Consider the following 18,921-nt stretch of genomic DNA (forward strand, 5'->3'; position numbering starts at 1 on the left):
AAAAAAAAAAAAAAAAAAAAAAAAAAAAAACAACCAAAATAACTGGGGATATACCTCACTGCAAAAGCACTGGGTTCACTCCCTAGTACCAAAAGAAAAAGAAAAGGTAAAAAGAACAAATTTTAAACATACACACAATTTATACACATGTACAATTACTACTTTAAAAGTTTAAAAAATGACAAACAAGGGCTGGGGATTTAGCTCAGTGGTGCCACACCTGCCTCGCAAGCGCAAGGTCCTGAGTTTGACCCCCAGGTACCACCCCCACAAAAGACAAACATACCAAAGTATAATCAAAATCTAGAGTACTTCACTAACTTGCACAGGAAATAGACTATAGAGAGCTAGACACTGAAGAATACCACAGCTTCAATTGATGGATAATATGACTAGTTAACATGAACTCAAAGTTGGGTAAAACCATTTTTTTGGTTTTTTTTTTGAGACAGGGTCTTGCTATGTAGTTCAGGCTGGCCCTCAAACTCAGAGCAATCCTCCTGCCTCATCCTCCCAAGTGCTGGAATTACGAGTATGAGCCATCCATCAGGCCTAACCAAAATTATTTTTTAAGCCATTCTATATGAGAAAAATTGAGTCACTTCCATGAATCTTCAAACTGATGCCAGACACAATGTATAAAGTACCTGTGAACAATTACAGTGAAAAGTAAAAAAAAAAAAGAAAATCACCTTCTAAAGCAAAAATCTGTCACTGTCTTTCAACTGAAGATAAAAAGGTTTTGGTGAAGAGAACCAATTTGTCAATACTTTCACACTACTCTCATCTACTTATTACACTGATTTAGAATTGAAAGCTGGAGAAAGAAATTCTGTTAACTTCTATCTTCCATTTACAAAAGTTGTACCCAAGTGATCTTTAAGCCTATTAATATGGTATAATCAATAAATGATCATCTTTCAAAGTCAGTCATATGCATATTCCTGTCAATATATGCCACAGCTCCAAACAGTAACACTTACCACTGCAGTTTCATCTCACTGACCACAACTATCCTGACAATGCCTAGAACATTCTATTGCAACTCTTGAAGGTTCTGGCTATTAGCCCTTCCTTCATTCCACAAATACACAATGAATATTTGCAATATACAAGATGCTGTGCTATATTTTTTCATTCAAAATATATTTAAAATACATTTTTCCAGTCTTCTGCTCCAGGAATCACCCCCTCCCTGAAAAATCATGACTTTCAGAATTTAGGGAGTTAAACCAACACAGTAAAAAAGATGATATATGAAAACTTTCACACATTAAAGAAAAGACTTTGCATACTCTCTTTTTTTCCATTTTCTTTTTGAAGCTATAATCATTGTTCTTTTCATTCCCTTCAAATTTAACTAGAAAAACTCCATATAACATTTACTTCCTTGGTTACAGTCACATATTTGAGAAAACACAAAGAACAACATATCACAAACTCAATTCAAGGATCTTTGAGCTTTTCTGAGCTCTATAAGGACCAGTCCACACTCACTTGGAATAGTTTTCTGCAGCCTCATCTTTCTTCATGTCTGTCTCACCCTCTGTTTTTGTGCCTTTATTTGTTTCATCGAGCCAATCTGAGACATGTTTAAGGGCACACTCAACAGTAGACACCATATTTTGAACAGCTTCAAGTTCCTCTGGAGATGGATAGATTGTTGAATGTTTCACCATGACATGGCGATCATCATTAGCAAAAGATCGAATAGATCTCTGTCAGAAGGAAAAAGAAGCAATTACTTCAGTAAAGGAAATATCACCTGACAAGGATGGCATACAAATATATTTTAAGTCAACCCACAGCACTGGCAAACCATTATGAAGCAGCTGATATCAAAACAAAATTGCTCAGGAATGGGAACTAAAACCCATCTTAATATTGCCAAAACAGAATATCAATGGTCATTCACTCGTTTCATTTAAGGTTCACTTAAGTCATATTCAGCACTGTGCATATACTCTCTGTCTTGCAGCTGAACCTATGGTTCTGAATACTTTTTCAAAAGAGGTCTTCCAGGCTGGGAGTACAGTTAAGTGGTATAGCACACCCAGTACGTATGAGGTCCTGGGTTTGATCCCAAAAATGGAGTAAAAAGGAAAGAGGGAGTGAGGGAGGAAAAGGTCATCCATATCACACGATATCTGTAAGAAACAGTTCTTTCTAGGTTGAAGGAACTCTCCAGAAATGCATGATGGTGACTCATGAAACCCAGCCACTCCCTTTCAAACTAGTGAAGACTTTCACACATCTTAAAAGTTTGAGATTGCAAATCCGTTCAAAATATACAATACAAAGTTATGTGTAAACTATGGGAAACACAGAAATACTATTTGATACTTGACATTTACACCCTTGGTGCAAAGCTTTAGTTTTTTTCAAATAGAATAAACATGAGACATTGCAAATTTCAGAATGAGAAAAACATATACTGTAAAACAAGTTCCCAAACTAGCTTACACAAGTACATATTTTATTCTAAATCAAAATCTCCTCAGCACGGTCGGACACCTATAATCCCAGCACTTGGGAGGCTGAGGCAGGAGGATCACCTACAAGTGCAAGACCAGCCTGGGCCCCATAGTGAGTTCAAAGCCAGGCTGAACTACACAGCATGACCTAAAAAAAAAAACAAAACAAAACAAAAAAAACTCCTGAGATATGATTTACTTAAACTTCAACAATAATTATTTTGAAGTTCATTTGGAAAAACAAAAATTAATGACAGAATCAAGAAATAGTCTACAAAGATGGAAGAACTGTACCATTACAATGAAATATCAAAAACTTTTCAAAAGCAACAATTATCATGACATGCTGGCCCAGAAATCGTTGGAATAGACAAATGTCCAGAAATAGAATGAATTTCAGAAAATTTAACAGAGTAGATCCTTCACACTTATAGCCACACCTGTTAAGCTTTTTACTATTTCCAAGTTTACAAATATCATGAAGATACCTGTTATCAGTATACCAAGCTGCAAAAGGGTAATTCAGTATGTTTTCCATAAAATCCAAAGTATTCCATTAAAGGGCCATGATAGTGTCTGTACTTACCTGCAATTATGTACTAATAGATGATAAATATTTTGTTTCGAAGTCTTCACCACAAAATAAAACATTCACAATTATTAGTCCTGCCTCTTTATCATTGTTTTTTTAAAAACTCATAGTAATTTGGAGACTAAACAATTGATAGTGTCATGACCCACTAAAAAGTAAAGCTAAAAAGTAAAACTGAAAAGGTAGTAAACCTTTAAAAATTTCAATCATCAGGGCTGGGGATATAGCTTAGTGGTGCCTTGTCTACCTTGCAAGTCCAAGGACCAGAGTTCAATCCCAGGAATAATAATAAAAAAAAATAATAAATCTCAATCTTATAAACTCAGGACTAATATTGATCATAAAGCTTTCTTTTTTCTCAATAAAAACCAACTGTTTAGATTTCTTGCTTGCTTGACATCCAGACCAGTCTTCTAACTGGAACCTTTTTCAACAAAGAACCTTTTTAATTGCTTCACTAGATATACTTACATACCCCAGAACAAATAACAAGAAAACAAAACATATCATGAGTTCCATTTAAACAAAACTATGTATTACTGAATTATAATAATATTTGAGAGGAAAGGGGAAGGGAATGGAAGAGGATGAAAAAATAATTAAGATATATTATGTACAGGTAGCAATGCCTCACAAGGAATATAATCATCATGCACTACAATCATGTACTAATAAAAAATTAAAATTGAAAAAAAATCAAACATTTGATGTCTCACAATTAATTTAGACTTTCAATGAGTTTTAAGAGAAAAATAAAAGAGGCAAGGTGTGGTGTCATGCACACCTGTAATCCCAGCACTTGGCAGGCAGGAGGATCACCACAAGTGTGAAGGCAGTCTGGGCCACATAGAGATAGACTTTAAGGCTAGCCTGAACTATGTAGTGAAACCCTTTTTCAGAAAAACAAAAAAAAAGGTTAAGAAAAAGAAAAAACTCCAAGGTTAAAACCAAAAGTCTACTGAGCCATGACAGAATGAGTATAATGAAATAATGGTTATAGGAAGCAGTGACACAATGGTCTATTCCAGAAATGGGGGGGGGCTTGCTTACACAAATAAGCTCCAAACAGATTTTTTTCAAGTATTAAAAAATCAAATCAGAAGAACTCTCACTCAAATCTAAGAGCTATCCAACAAGCAATAGGAGAAATGGAAAATGTGACCAATTAAATAACTTAAAAATTTAAGAGGGCCAGGGATTTAGCTCAGTGGTTTGGCCACCTGCTTTGCAAGCGCAAGGTCCCAAATTCAATCCTTGGCACAAAAATAAATAAATAAATAAATAAATAAAACGACTTAGAATCACCAGAGAATCTAGGCTAAATTTTAAAAGAATAAATGAGAAAAGAAATTCTATAAATTATGACATATACATATAGCAATATATCTATCAAGACTATAAAGAACAAGCCTGAAGCTGAGTCAGGAGGGTTGCCATGAATGAGTTCAAGGTCAGCCTGGGCTACACAGTGGGTTCATGTCCAGCCTGAACTACATAGTAAGACCCTGTCTCCAAATATAAAAAACAAAAAAAGCCAAAAGGGCAGATACTTCACATGGGAGACAACACAAGTCATAACGTATTTTTTTTCACATTTCACCATGAAACTAAAATGACAGAAAAAACCACCAAGTTAACACTCTTTTACCCACCACTCAGATCTAAGATATTAGTATTCCCTCTCTATAAAGAGCAAGTTAACATTGTGATTTTAGGCACAAATATTTTTAAAAGCAAGTAGTACTTAAAAGATACACCATCAGATTTACTAAAGAACATATTCCAAACACATCAACAATTAATATTTTGTGCTTTTTTCCCCACTCATGATGTCTTTCTTAAATCCTTTCTCATTATACTTAGGAAAAACATAAACAATGTCTTCCAGATGCAAAATACTAAGGAGAAAAAAGCAGCACATTTTACCAATTCAAAACTTAAGTGATGACCTCATCTAATAGCAGAAATCCAAGTCTGAACAGTCATCAAATCGCAAGCTTGCCTTGATATTTTAGCTCAGTAGCCCGTGTCTACACAACCTTTACCCTGTTATTTCAAAAACACGTAAACGGGTAACTTTTTGAGTTAAATATATATTTTATAAACTCCTGCACCATTCATATAACCAATTAAAAGACTGGTTCAAGATTTTTAATTTCCATGGGGAAAAATCTGAACTTCAGGTAGAATACTAATAAAAGTTAATTTCAAGTTCAAGGCCACCTAGCTGTCTGTATTGGTTTGCTAATACAAGTTTTATTATAAAACATTATTTATGAGTATTCCGTCCTTGTATTCAATAATTTATGGCCTGCAAGCTCATGGGGCTCCATCTTGTGGCTTAAAGGGCTCAGTCATAAATCTCAACTCATTTGCTTTGCTTAAATAGTAGTGTGCCACCTTTATCTGATACACCACAGCCAAAAATTAACGCCACTGGCTTTCCCACACCCTGTCACTGCTTCTAATTTTCAATCACTAGAATCATTTTTATGTAAGAAATTAAGAAGATGTAAGTAGTAACATACCATGGTTTTCTATAGTATTTTAGCTTCTTTTTCCGATCTTTTCCTCTCTTTCTTGTCGTCTTCACTAGACACTGTTCTATGTGACAGTACCTCCTCATAAGCCTGAGTCCCCTGACAGTCACTCAGCATCAAATACAGCAAAGATGTTTGAAGACTTTTCTCTGGAATACACCTGTAAGAGAAGAGGAAAACTAACTTTTCAAAATGATTAAAAGTTACAAGTTTCATATCTGAGTGCAGAGCCTATAAACCTGTCACTGATTTAAAAGAAACAAATTATATGGAGGAAAATTACTTCATTTCAAACAAAAAATTAACATTCTTCGAAGGCCTGGGCCCAAGAACCTAAGTGAGATGGCCCCAAAATCAACCCTTTCTGTGGCCACAACATGACAGCTAGCTAGCTGATTTACACTCAACGACCACCACCTAAAAGAGCAATACTGCTCCTGGTGGCAGTAATGATGAAACTAACCATCAGATTTTTTTTTTTTTTTTTTTTTTGAGACAGGGTCTCACTATGTAGTTGAGACTGACCTGGAATTCACTGTGTAGTCCAGGCTGGTCTCAAACTCACAGCGATCCTCCTGCCTCAACCTCCCAGAGTGCAGGGATTACAGGTGTGTGCCACCACGCCCAGCTGTATCAGATTTTCAATAAGAAATTGGTATGAAGCCAGACCTATGTGAAAATTCCAAAGATAAGGCACCTCAAACTACAATACCATTAGCTCTCTCATGTTGCTTTTCTGTTAGACAGTATAGGGTGGCATAATGTTTGCCCTTCAATTATTTTCAGGCCTAAAATTCAAAATGCTTTACTGGTTCCACCCCCACGCCACCAACTCCCAAAAGACCCAACACACCCCTAGGCCAGAATTATAGAATCACACTAGACTCTGATTTCATTACCTCTGCATGCCCCTCACCAAAATCCCACAGCTTATTTCTGCTCAGAAGCCACAATCACCATTCTGCTGCCATCTGTAGCCACACCTTTATGAGACTGTATTACATTCCAGACAAGGTAGAGGTAACTTCTAAGTATTAATGAAATCCTCATGTTTTAAGCCAACCTGTATAAACAAACAAGAACTAATACCAAAACAACACTCTTTTATTTTTTTATTTTGGTACCCGGATCGAACTCAGGACCTTGTGCTTGTGAGCAAGTGCGGTACCACTGAGCTAAATCCCTGGCTCACAACGCTCTTTACTAACACAGATATCAAAGGAAATAACTTACATGCTACATACCACATAAATTCACAAAGAAAACAGCCTTCTCTTTGTCTAAATTTTTTTCTTGAAATAAAGCAATTCCCTTGAAAGACTATTAACAGTAACAATTTCTTTCCTTTTTTTTTTTTTTTTGGTACTGGGGATTGAACTCGGGTCCTTGCGTTTGCCAAGGCAGGCCACCAAACCGCTGAGCTAAATCCCTAGCAACAATTTCTTAATATTAGTTGTTCTCTTAAGAAATTTTTTGGGGGATTTTAGGACTATAAAAGTTATGCATGTTATATTTAGCTCTCCTTGATATTTCAAATGAGAAAACAGACCCATAACTATAGTCAAATGGCACTCAACTATGACCAATATGCAAACTGTTTGCATCCTATAACCAACTTTCCTAACTGGCTTGGAAAATTCTCTTGAATTATGCTAGTGAAGTTTGATTTAAGTACATAGGGCCAAGGATTTAGTTCAGTGGTGCTGTGCCGCACACCTGCATATGTTTTGTTTTGTTTTTTTTTTTCACCTGCATATGTTTTAACTGTACAGGTTCTTTTTAAAATGGATCACAGGGCCAGGGATTTAGCTCAGCAGCACCATGCCTGCCTGACAAGTGCAAAGTCCTGAGTTCGATCCCCAGTACCCACCCCAAAATGGATTGTGTTACAAGCAAAAGTGCTATAATTTCTTTATAGGATGTATAATTTATTAGATTAAAAACTAAACTGTGAGTCCCCATGGTAAGAGATAACTAAAAAATGCTTTCGTCACGAAAAATTATACTTCCATGTAAGTTTACACTACACAGCCAGGTGCTATGGCATGTAACTATAATCCTAGCTACTCAGGAGGCTAAGGCAGGAGGATCACAAGTTCATCCCAACCTGAGCAACTTAATGAAAATTTGTCTCAAAATACAATAAAAAAAGGCTGAAGGCTGGGTCATAGCTCAGTAACACAGAGCACTTGTCAACCATGCAAAAAGCCCTGGGCTCTATCCCTAATCCTGTGCAAACACAAACACACACACACACCATGGCTATACTACACAACTTTAGAGAGTCTTTGGCATCTCCCATTCCCAGGGCTATTTGATTTTTAGGGATTCATTTAGTAATTAGCTGTGAAATCTAGTTGCCAAACAAAATGAAAACATTGTTTGTGGCCAGTTGAAACTGAAAGTCTACAAACTTTACAAAAGGGGGAAGCCAATACAATAACTCAGCCACACTGAGAAAGCAGACTGAAACCAGAAAAGGTGAAAACAATGCTAAGACAGTCTGGTGTGGTGGAGAAATCATGATCAACATAGTCATTCAACATAGAGAGTGGCCACCCTGTGCATATATCAAGAACCTCTGTGTCATAGTATGTCAGTATAGTGCAATACACAACAGCAGCAGGCACAGTAGCTCAGAATCACATTCTATCAGGCTATAAAATGAACTCAGAAATCATCTAACTCAAACCCACCCCCACTTTATAAATGAAACAGAGTCAGATATTAAGGTTACACAGCCAACCAGAGACAAGACATGGTCTAGAATCTACATCCTAGGCCAGTGATAGCAAACCTTTTTTAGAAACCAAGTACCCAAACTACAACCCCAAACCCATTTATTTATCGTAAAGTGCCAACACTGCAATTAAACCTGAATCCTGAGGTTTTAGTTTAGAAAAAACAACTCATACACTGGGTTTGCATGCCAACAGAGGATTACATGTGCCTACTGCAGCACACGTGCCACAGGTTCACCACCACCGTCCCAAGCCAGTGCTTTTTCCCCACTATATTAAGTTGATGGGGTTGGGGACGGGATTACATACAATACCTGAAATGCTCTAAGCAGATGGGAAACTGCAAATACTTTTTATTGGTTTTTTTAAAAATATTTTTAGGGCCAGGGATTTAGCTCAGTGGTTCCACCGCCTGCCTCGCAAGCTCAAGGACCCAAGTTCAATCCTGGTACCAAAAAGTATTTTTAAAAAGAGCTTTTTTGTTTCTTTCCTTTTTTAAAAAATGCTTAAGTGCTGGATGTGGTGGCATGTGCCTGTAATTCCAGCACTCAAGAGGCTGAGGCAGGAGGATCACCACAAGCTGAAGGCCAGCCTGAACTACATGGCAAGACCTGCTCTTAAAGAAAAAAGAAAAAAAAAATTGGTGAATTCTTTTTTTTTTTTTTTTTGGGGGGCGAACTTGGGTTCTTGCTGGTGAATAAGATTCTAACCTTGAATTTTTTAAATTGACTTTTCCAATTAATAGCTATATGACTCAGAAAGTTACTTCATTTCCTTGGTTCATGTCCTTTATCTAAATGATGTGAAAATATTCCATTACTAATTAATAAATAACTTATGGAACTCATTCAGTTTTGTACTAGGCACTGTTCTAAAAGTTTTTCATACATTTAACTAATTTAATGCTCACAACAATCTCAATTATTATCTCTATTTAATGCCTAAAGAAACTAAAGCATAAAGATAATACAACCTAAGTCACAAAGAAAGTAAACAGTAGTCAAATCTAGATAATCTCTTTTAATATTGTCTAGAAAAGCATTTACATTAAGGAACAAACTTTAGCTATTTTTACTTCAAAAAATAAATCTATGGGAATTACCAGGAGTGTAAAACACACAGACTTTGGAATTAGGAGTTGATTCAAGTGCCAACTTTGCTGCTTCTCTGAGTCTGCGTTTCCTCATCACTGCAATGGGATGATTAGGCTTTATTTCAAAATAAGTGAGATGAGCTGTAAAAAAGAAAAATCTAATAATATCTAACAATAGTGTACACTTAATGCTTTCAAAACAACAAAAACTAACTCTGATCTCCTAATGTCATATAAAAAACTTTTCAAGTAACAGCTGTATGTACATATTTGAAAAAAACTGACCTTCAAAATATACTAATTGGCTCTACTTAGTAAAATTAGCTTTATGCAACAGGTGGAATATATTTAAGTAAAGCTATGTGTATGCATAGTATCTTGTTTTCTATTGAGCATTTTTTTCTATAAATTTATATTTTTAGCGGTTTTGTTTACAGATAAACAGTGGAAAGTAGAGAGATTCCCACATACTCCTCACCATAGTTCCCCTATTATTAATTAACATTCATAGTTTACATAAAGTTTATTATTCATATATATTCTGTGGGTTCTGAAAAATGGTATGCATCTACCACTAAAGTCTGTGGTGTGGTGTGGTTTGTTCTGGTTTGGTTTGATGAAAGGGTCTTGCTATGTAGTTCAGGCTGACCTTGAATTCACAGCAATCCTCTGCCTCAATCTCCCTGGTGCTAGGATTACAGGTACACACCACCACGTCTGGGAGTTTTTTGGGTGGACATAAATTCTCAGCTCTTGGGGAGTGTGACGGTTAGGTCATACATAAGAGTATGTATACTTTGTAAGAAACAGCTAAAATGTCTTAATTGGCTATACCATTCTGCTTTCCCACAGTAAGGAATGAGAGAGCTCTGTGCTATCATTTGGTGTTGCCAGTATTCAGGATTCTGGCCATTCTAATAGAGGTGTAGTGCTGCTGTCTTAATGTGAAATACTCTTAATGGCATGCATGTTGAGCATCTTGCCATATGCTTGCCATTTATGTCTCGTAATAAAGTGTCTGCTCATGTCTTTGCTTCTTTTTAAAGGGGCTGTTTTCGTATTGTTTAGTATGAAGAATTCTTCATCTATTACAGATACCAATCCTTTATCAGATATATGCTATGTATATATATATATGCATATGGTTTTTGCCAGCATCTGCCACTATCTTTTTATCCTTTTAAATTTTTTGTTTTTGGTACTGGGGATCGAACTTAAGACCTTCGCTTGTGAGGCAGGCAGTGGCACCACTGAGCTGAATCCCCAACCCACCTTTTAAGTTTTTAATGAATTCCAACTTACCAATTTTTTTGTCATGAATTCTGCTTTTGGTGATAGTGGTTATGCTGGACTTTTTTAACTGACTCCGTAAGGCCAAAAAGCTTTATATAGCAGGCTATCAAGCTACAAAGTAAGATTTTTTTAATGTATGAATTCATTCTATATTCAAATTATAAAACAGTCTGGCAAAATTAAGGTATTTTCCTGAAATGTAGTATGGAGAAGATATTAAAAAATACTTTCTTTAGGCCGGGGATTTAGCTCAGTGGTGCCACCTGCCTCAAAAGCAGAAGCTCCTGAGTTCGATCCCCAGTACCCCAAAAAAATACTTTCTTTAAAAATTCCAAAGAATAAATTTTTTTTTAAATTCCAAAGAATGCCTTGTAAACACTTTAACATGGAATTTGGCAAATTTACTGTCAAAACAGTAACTGAAAAGAAAACTTTAAATTTTGTTAATACTGCTATAGACCCTCTCTTAAAATAATCTATGTAAAAATAAAATGAACAGGCTCTACTTTTCCATTGTAACAGAATAACCACACGTCTACTACATTAAAGATGGAGAAGATACTAGTATTCAGTTTAAGGTAAATTCTGGGAGATATATTAGTAAATACATATTTACTCGATTATTCTGTACTTCATAGTACAGAAGACACAAAATCAATCATCAGTTTAGAGCACTAGTGAAAGTAAATTAGAGCAAATGCATACAGATTCAGTAACTCAAATCTCTTCCAATAAAACTTTATCTACACAGTGGCATTAAGTTCCTAGGAAATACTAATATGAAGAGAATACTGATTTCACTATTTTCCTCTGGAAGTTTCCCTCATTTTTACACAAAAGAGCCACAAGAAGTTAAAACCCAAAACCCTATAAATTACATAACAATAGCCAATATAAAAATCCTTACCAAAATTTAAACTTCCATCCTTATCACGACACCCATCCTACAATGATACAAAAGCTTGATCCCCTCTTATAGTTGGAAGCTTTGCAATACTAGGCAGAGCCCAAAAGATCCCTTCTGAATTAACAATATGAACAGGACGACACATGGACTGGCTATTATCCTAACCTAATATACACTGTACAAGCCAGCTAAGTTGAACTAGAATGCTTTCTATTTACTTCTAGTGAACAAAGTGAAAAAGACCTTACCAAGTAACCCTTCTTTCTGAACTAAACAGTCACTAGTCCTTCCCAATCCCTAGTTCATGTTACCTAATGTAAACTTTACAGACCAACATTCAGCAGTAAGATGACTCACCTGGTGAGATAATCAACAATTAAGTGTATTTCAACAACTATTTACTGAACACCTGTAATATCCCATGCACTATCCTGAGTACTAAGGATACATCAGAGGGCAAAAGAGCCAAAAATCCCTGATCCTATTATGGTAAGGGAGGAGAGCCAGAGGAAGGGGGAAGAGAAAAGGAAACATGACAGCGTGAAAGGGAGGGTGAGTATACTTTCCAAGCATGATGATATATGCCTGTATGGAAATGTCACAGTGAAACTCACTGATTTGTGCAAATTAGTAATATGCTAATAATTCTATTTTTAAAAGGGTAAAAAAATCCTGCCATTGTGGTTGAAGTCAAGAAGGACGAAAACAACTTTACAAAAAAAAAGAGTAATATAAAAATAAGTAAATTATACAGTATGTGAGAAGGTGTGAGTGCTTGGAAAAGAGAGTAAGTAGGCGACTGCTTAAGCACACAAAAGAAAAACCTGAAATCCAATGGTCATGGTGGCACCTGAGGGCAGACTTCACAGGATGATCTGGCAGGAGAATGAGCAAACACATCAGCCCAAAGAGCAGGTCTGATTAAGAAGCCCAACTTGGCTAGAATGGAGTGAGCTGTGGACAAGGCCATATCATACAGGGCAGAGTATGGCAAACATTTTCTTTAAAGGACCAGAAAGTTGGGCCAGGAATGTAATTCAGCAGCGTCAGACTGTCTGGCAAGAGCAAAGTCCTAAGTTCGATTCTCAGTACCTGGGGAAAAAAATCTAAAGGACCAGATAGTAAACAATGCAGCCTGCTAAACCATACAGCCTCTATTACTCAACTCAGCACCTCGGCAGAACAAATATAGCCATAGTGTCTGGGTATCCATAAATGTGGCTGTATTCCTATAAAATTTTACTTATGGACCCTAAAATTTAAATTTCATATAACTTTTCCATAACAAAAACCTCAATGCTTTATTTTTTTCAACTATTTAAAAATTTTAACGCCATTTTTAGTCCATGAGTCATACAAAAACATGCAGTGCAGCCCAGAGACCAGCACTTGCCTATAATCCCCACCACTTGGAGGCAGGAGAATCATTAAACTCAAGGCCAGACTAGCAACTCAGGGAAATCATGTCTCAAAATAAGGAGTTCCTAAGAGGGCAGTGTATGAAGCTGTGAGAACAAAACCAGTGATACAACAAAGACCCCAGATGCCATGTTCCCCAAATATCTGCCCAGGAAAGCTGCAGGCCATGAGTTGGAGTGAGCACAGAGAGAGGCTATGTATGGCAAGGCCATAGAGGTAGGGCCACCCCAAGCCCTTTGGAATTCACATTTTACTACTATATGTCCCAGATGCCAGATAAAGAAGTATAGTTACTTAAAGTTTTCCCTGCTGGATTTCCATCTTGCTTTGGTTAAATTCTTTTCTACCCCCACAGTCTTCTCTTTGGGAATAGGCATGCTTAAGCCTGCGCCATGGTACCCTAGGATTAGGTAACTTTAAAAAAAATGAGGTTCACAGCTAAATGCTTGCCCTGCTGGGTTTCCATCTTGCTTTGGTCCAATTCTTTTCTACCAATTGGTCCAATTCTTTTCTTTTCTTGTCTTTGGGAATGGACACGTTTAACCTGTGCCACTCCATTCTGGAATTATTTAACTTTAAAAAAAATTTTTTTACAAAGGTTTACAGCTAAGAGTTTGTCTCGAGTCTCAGAAAAGACCATGGACTTGTGAAAAATGCTAGAACTGTTGAGATTTGGGAGAAAGGATTATTGAGCTTTAGGTTGAATGCAAGATAGAACTATCATGCTGCATGGAATTCTTATCTGTTTTTATTTTGGGGATTAATGAGATATAGTTGGGTATGAAGTTGACAGGGAATAGAATGTGATGGTTAAACTTGATTATATCAACCTGAATGGCTTAAGAGTCATACAGGGGACTGGTGCAGCACACTTAAGGGTATAGTGCATGGGTCATGAAGGTGTAACCACCCTCTCTGGGACTGTCAACCTGGCTCTGCTTTCAAGCTGCCATGAACTAAGCAAGCTGCTCTGCCATCGCTTTCAGCCACAGTGTTCCCTCCTTGGAACCAGTTGATCATGCACTAAAACTTCCAAGACTCTCAGCCTTTAAACTGAGGGTGTTGGGTATTTTGTCCAGCAATAGGAAAACTGACTAATCTAGGGAGTAAAACCAGAAATTCAGTTTTGGACATATTTAGTTTTCAGTCTGAAATAGGACATATACGTGGCAATTTTCAACATACAAGTAATATGTAACACCAGAAAACTGCCAAGCAAACAGGTGCACCAATGAATGGGAAAACACAGAAGAGGTACAACTAAGTCAGAGAAAGGGACTGGCCTAAGAAACAGGAAGGAAAACAAAGTGTGGAAGTCTGAGTTACAGTCCTCACTTCACAACTATGAATGTTTAAGGATTTGAGGAATCTTATTTGAAAGTCTTGTACACTACTGTATAGTTCTACCATTTACAGGAATTCCTTGTATCCTACACTATTTTATCCCCATTTTAGCCCACTGCTGAGGAAAACTTTATCTTGAGAACATCAGGCTCCTCTTCAAAACCTTATGGCTATTAACTAAACAACTGGTATTCCACTCGTTATTCAGGGTAGCAATCCAACCGAGGTCCTTTACAATAGGATGGTGGTGTAATTCCCAGTCACTGCTCTCATTGCTATAGTTCCAGTCAACACAGTACTAAAGACTCTTTCCCCAGAACACCTTGTACAGTATGCTACCAGTAAGTTCTAAATTAATTTATTCTTTTGCCTGGATTGCAACCTTTTTCTGCCACCATCTGTCACTGTTCTGTCAAATGACCATCTCTCCTTCAGTTAAGTGGTATTTAATACATGAGTTTATTTCTTCCTCCTCCAAGCTACCCAGCACCTTTTCAGCTTCCTTAATAAAATTTCTATCACTCATTTTTAGTTATTTTTATTGTTTCTTATAACTTAAACCTTTATCTCCATAGCTCTTAAATGTAGCACTAGTACAATGCCCTGCACTCAGGAGAGTCTCAATAAAATCTGAATTCAATCCTAGGTTTACCTTTCCTTAGAGAGTTCCATAACTGCAGAATTTAAAGAGATCCCATCTGAAAGGCTACTATCTCTTCCCACGCAATTTCATGGCAGCCATAACCACAGTGACTTAAGGGAATTTCTGTCCCTTCTTCCACAAATACAAATTCCATTATTTATTTGACTTATTTCATCTATCTTGAAATAACTCGCTCCTGCTGGCTTGAACCACTGGTGGTACATATGGCTCTAATCACTTTTATCAGTCTTTTTACTAATAAAAAATCAACAAAAAGCCACCCCATGGGATAGTCATGCATGTACCACTGGTGGTTCAAGCTTCCTGGCAGTGAGAGATGCAAATTATATCCCATCATGAATATGCTAATCCTCCAAGCCTTCTCCCAATCCTTTAGGATATTAGCATTAAGCTTACTGACATACAGCCTATCCTCAGCATAAATATTAGAATTTTAATGACCATATAGATACCCCCTCTAAACTTTTGGCCTCTCCATTCCTTATATTCCTTTCTTCCAATGTTCTCATCTGCTGATTTTAGATAACCGGGGCCTATAATCCACTCAGGCTACCATTTTCCACAGTCCCTCACTTTTTTTCAAGTCTTTACTTCTGTTCTTACCCAACTGAAGCTACATGATCCATCATTTAGCATCCATACCAGCAATTTCTCTTGCCATCCTCTCCTGGCAAAACCTTAGCCATGGTTAAATCTAATGCTTTTGGCTATATCACATTATTAATCTTGGATCGTTTAATGTGGCTAATAAGGAAAATATATACACACAATTATACTAATCGGTCTTTTTCATAATTGTTATTGCCAGTGATCTATCTCAATCAGCCTCTCACCCCAACACTCCACTGAAACAGCTCTTATTAAGGTTCCCTAGGATCTTCATATTTAATCCTATGAATGATTTTCAATCTCCCCCTTAGCTGACCTCTCAGCAACAGGTAACATTTTACTTCTCTTGGCTCCCATCCAAAACACCACTCTCTTTATTCTCTTCCAACTCCATCAATTTTCCCATTGTCTCTTTTTCTTTTCCTTTTGGAAACAGTTTTCTTTTGTAGCCCATGCTGGCCTTGAATTTGCAATCCTCCTGCCTCAGCCTCACAAGTGCTGGGGTCACAAGCACACACAATCACAGTGGGCTTGTTTTCCTTCTTATCTCTACATTGTCTCAGGACTCAGTACTCAAACTGACAGTTCTTTACAACCACACACTATCCCCTGGCAAGCTGATCCAAAGTCGAGGCTGGAACCTGAGTTCCAGACTCAAGTCATCACACATATACACCAGGATACCTAACAAGCATCTTAAATGTAACGTCTCCTTCTCAACTACACACACACACACACACACACACACACACACACACACTTTGTTCCCACCAATCTTCCTCTCCCAAGGCAACTAATTTTATCCTTCCAAATGTTTGTGCCAAAAACATGAGTCATTCATGATTCCTCTTCTTCCACTGATACCCCATATCTGATCCATTATCAAATTCTGTCATCTTTACCTAACTCTATTTAGAATCTGCGCACTGCTACCACTCTGGTCACAGCCATCTCTCAATGGGATTAGACTAGTAATTGCCAACTAGCTCTCATGCTCCCCCATCTAGTTTATTCTCAGAAACAGCATCCAGAGTGTTTCCTTCTAAAATCTCAATTAGGTCATATCATTCCTCCACTCAGAAACCTACCAACAGCTTCCTGGCTCTGAGTAAACATATTATAACAAAGTTATAAAGCCCTAATGATCAGATTCCCACAAACTTCCTTGCCTCATTGTCTATAGCTCACTGTGCTCTCTGTGCTCTGGTCACACTTGCTTCCCTGCTAGGATTCCCACTTGGAGGCCTCTATATTTTCTAGTTTGCCCCCAATCTCCACATAACTCCTTCCCTCACTTTTTCAGTTGTCTGCTAAGATGTCATTTTCTTGTGAACCCATCTCTGATCAGCCTACACAAAAAGCAACTCCTCCTGCAGCAGCCCCGTATAAAGTACACCTTTGTTACTCTGTTTTGTCCACCTAGAACAGTGACTGGAACAAGCAAGAAACTCAAATCTCTCAAAATATTTTCCCATACGGCACTGTATTCAAGACTCACAATAGTCCAGAAAAGTGGTCAAAACAGAACAGATGGAATAAATTTCATTTATAATATGAAAGCGCTGATACACACTGTTCAATGACTTGTCTACAATCACAAACAGTGAGGTACAGGCACAGCCATCCCTGGAACTAGGTCTCCAGCATCTTTTCCAATTCACAAAGCTGTCTCCACAAGCAAATCAAAGAGTAGGTATATATTTAATTTTGCACAATGATCTTTAGAAGCACAACTTTCCATCTATCCCTTTAAACCAGGATCAAACAGAATAGCACCAAAACTGTACACACTGCAATAGCTATTTATTTTCTTCTCAATAAAAGGCTGTGATAGAGGTCATCAGACTATCTTTAGAATTCATAGATCTTGTGACAATTCTGACCAAAGGAAAAAAAGAGGCAATGTACCAAGAAATAGTTAAGATTTCAAGTATTCTGTCATCCTGTACCCAGTGCAGCGCCCTTAAGCCTGAAGAGTAAACCAGTACCTTGGTAAATAAGCTTCAAACAGTGTCAATGATTCTCAAAAGACCTTCTGTTATCATTCTGCAGGACACAGCATGGCAAAGAAACCCTATCTGGAGACAGACTGAACGAGAATATTTCTTGTATCAAAGTACTAAAAAAATTTTTTTAATATATTAGAGCACTTGGTAATATAATTTCCAGACTCCTGCCAACACTCATTCTCCTCTTTTTGGCACCGTCTGCCAGTTGGAAACTGTGTATCTAGGTCAGAAAGGACAAATAGCTTTTGAGAACAGTTCAATATCTTTGGCTCAAGTGTTGATATTATAATTCAACCCTTTCACAAACTCCTTTTAAAATAAACCCTGACGTAAATCACAAGATTAGTACCAATGATATTTAAGAAAAGCCACTGAAAAAAATATTTAAATGCTAGACTAAGAAAACTGATAAACAAGAAAAATTTCATGTATTAACACAGTGCTTGGTGAATCTGTCCTTTTTTTGAGGGGTATACGCAGACTTATTTTGCCAGCATGAAAACAATGACTTCAGTTTTTAAAAAATTTGTAATTTTTAACAGTACTGGTCATTTACAACTAGGTTACACATTCTAAGGTCATTTTGTAAACCTGCCTAACTAAGAGAAATATTCAATACAAACAAAACAAACAAAAGTGATTTGTATCACTAGTACACAGCACCTGATAGGACAGCCATGCCTGTACCACAGTGGTTCAAGGTGGTAGGACGTGTTAAAACTATAGACAAAATAAAATATGGTAAATAACTTGTATACTCAGCACATATACCTTTTCTACAGCCTCACATTTTGCCAAGTCTGCTTCCAATTTATCCTCTTAAGGTGTAGGAGCTCATATATTTACCAGGTATGTATCCTTCCTGATCTTGTTCTTTCCGAGAGATAACTACTCTCCTGACTTTTCAACTTGAATGTTTTCATGCTATTAAGTACATTTCTTTTCATAAATTATATGAGGCGTTTTATGCATTTTCAAACTTAGATAAGAGTCTTTTGTATATTGTGTAACTAGATTTTTTCCTTAGCATTGATTTTTAGTTTAAACGTGAAATGGGTCATTGTCATTTATAAACTTCTCTGCTTATATTTTCTCATTGATGGACATTAGGGTTTCCAGTATTTTGTGATTATAAACAGTGCTACAGTGAACATTGGTGTTGTCCGACTCACTGAGTTTATGTGTCACAGTTTTTCTAGATGTATCAGAAGCAGTATTATTGCAAAGATCCATATA

The 18,921-nt window shown here is 36.9% G+C and overlaps 1 protein-coding gene across 6 annotated transcripts in view; it reads right to left on the bottom strand.

Annotated features, from left to right (window-relative positions):
• The window catches only part of Strbp (spermatid perinuclear RNA binding protein), a 98,456-nt gene that overhangs the window by 70,210 nt on the left and 9,325 nt on the right, over positions 1–18,921 (bottom strand). For 4 of the 6 annotated variants that reach the window (XR_002025023.2, XM_033759059.1, XM_019205949.1 and 1 more), the window contains exons 1-3: positions 6,132–6,170; positions 5,595–5,766; positions 1,498–1,718 (exon numbers count right to left, since the gene is read on the bottom strand). Coding sequence is in view for 5 of the 6 variants with exons in the window: in XM_033759059.1 (XP_033614950.1) it covers positions 1,498–1,718; positions 5,595–5,597 (224 nt within the window). In the remaining variant the exon portion in view is untranslated. Of the gene's footprint in view, positions 1–1,497; positions 1,719–5,594; positions 5,767–6,131; positions 6,171–9,449; positions 9,466–18,921 lie in introns of those variants that run through there. The other 2 variants (XM_019205947.2, XM_019205948.2) reach the window with 2 other exon arrangements.

Source organism: Fukomys damarensis, unplaced genomic scaffold (assembly GCF_012274545.1).
Source record: "Fukomys damarensis isolate Sample0158 unplaced genomic scaffold, DMR_v1.0_HiC HiC_scaffold_36, whole genome shotgun sequence".
Taxonomy (NCBI): domain Eukaryota; kingdom Metazoa; phylum Chordata; class Mammalia; order Rodentia; family Bathyergidae; genus Fukomys; species Fukomys damarensis.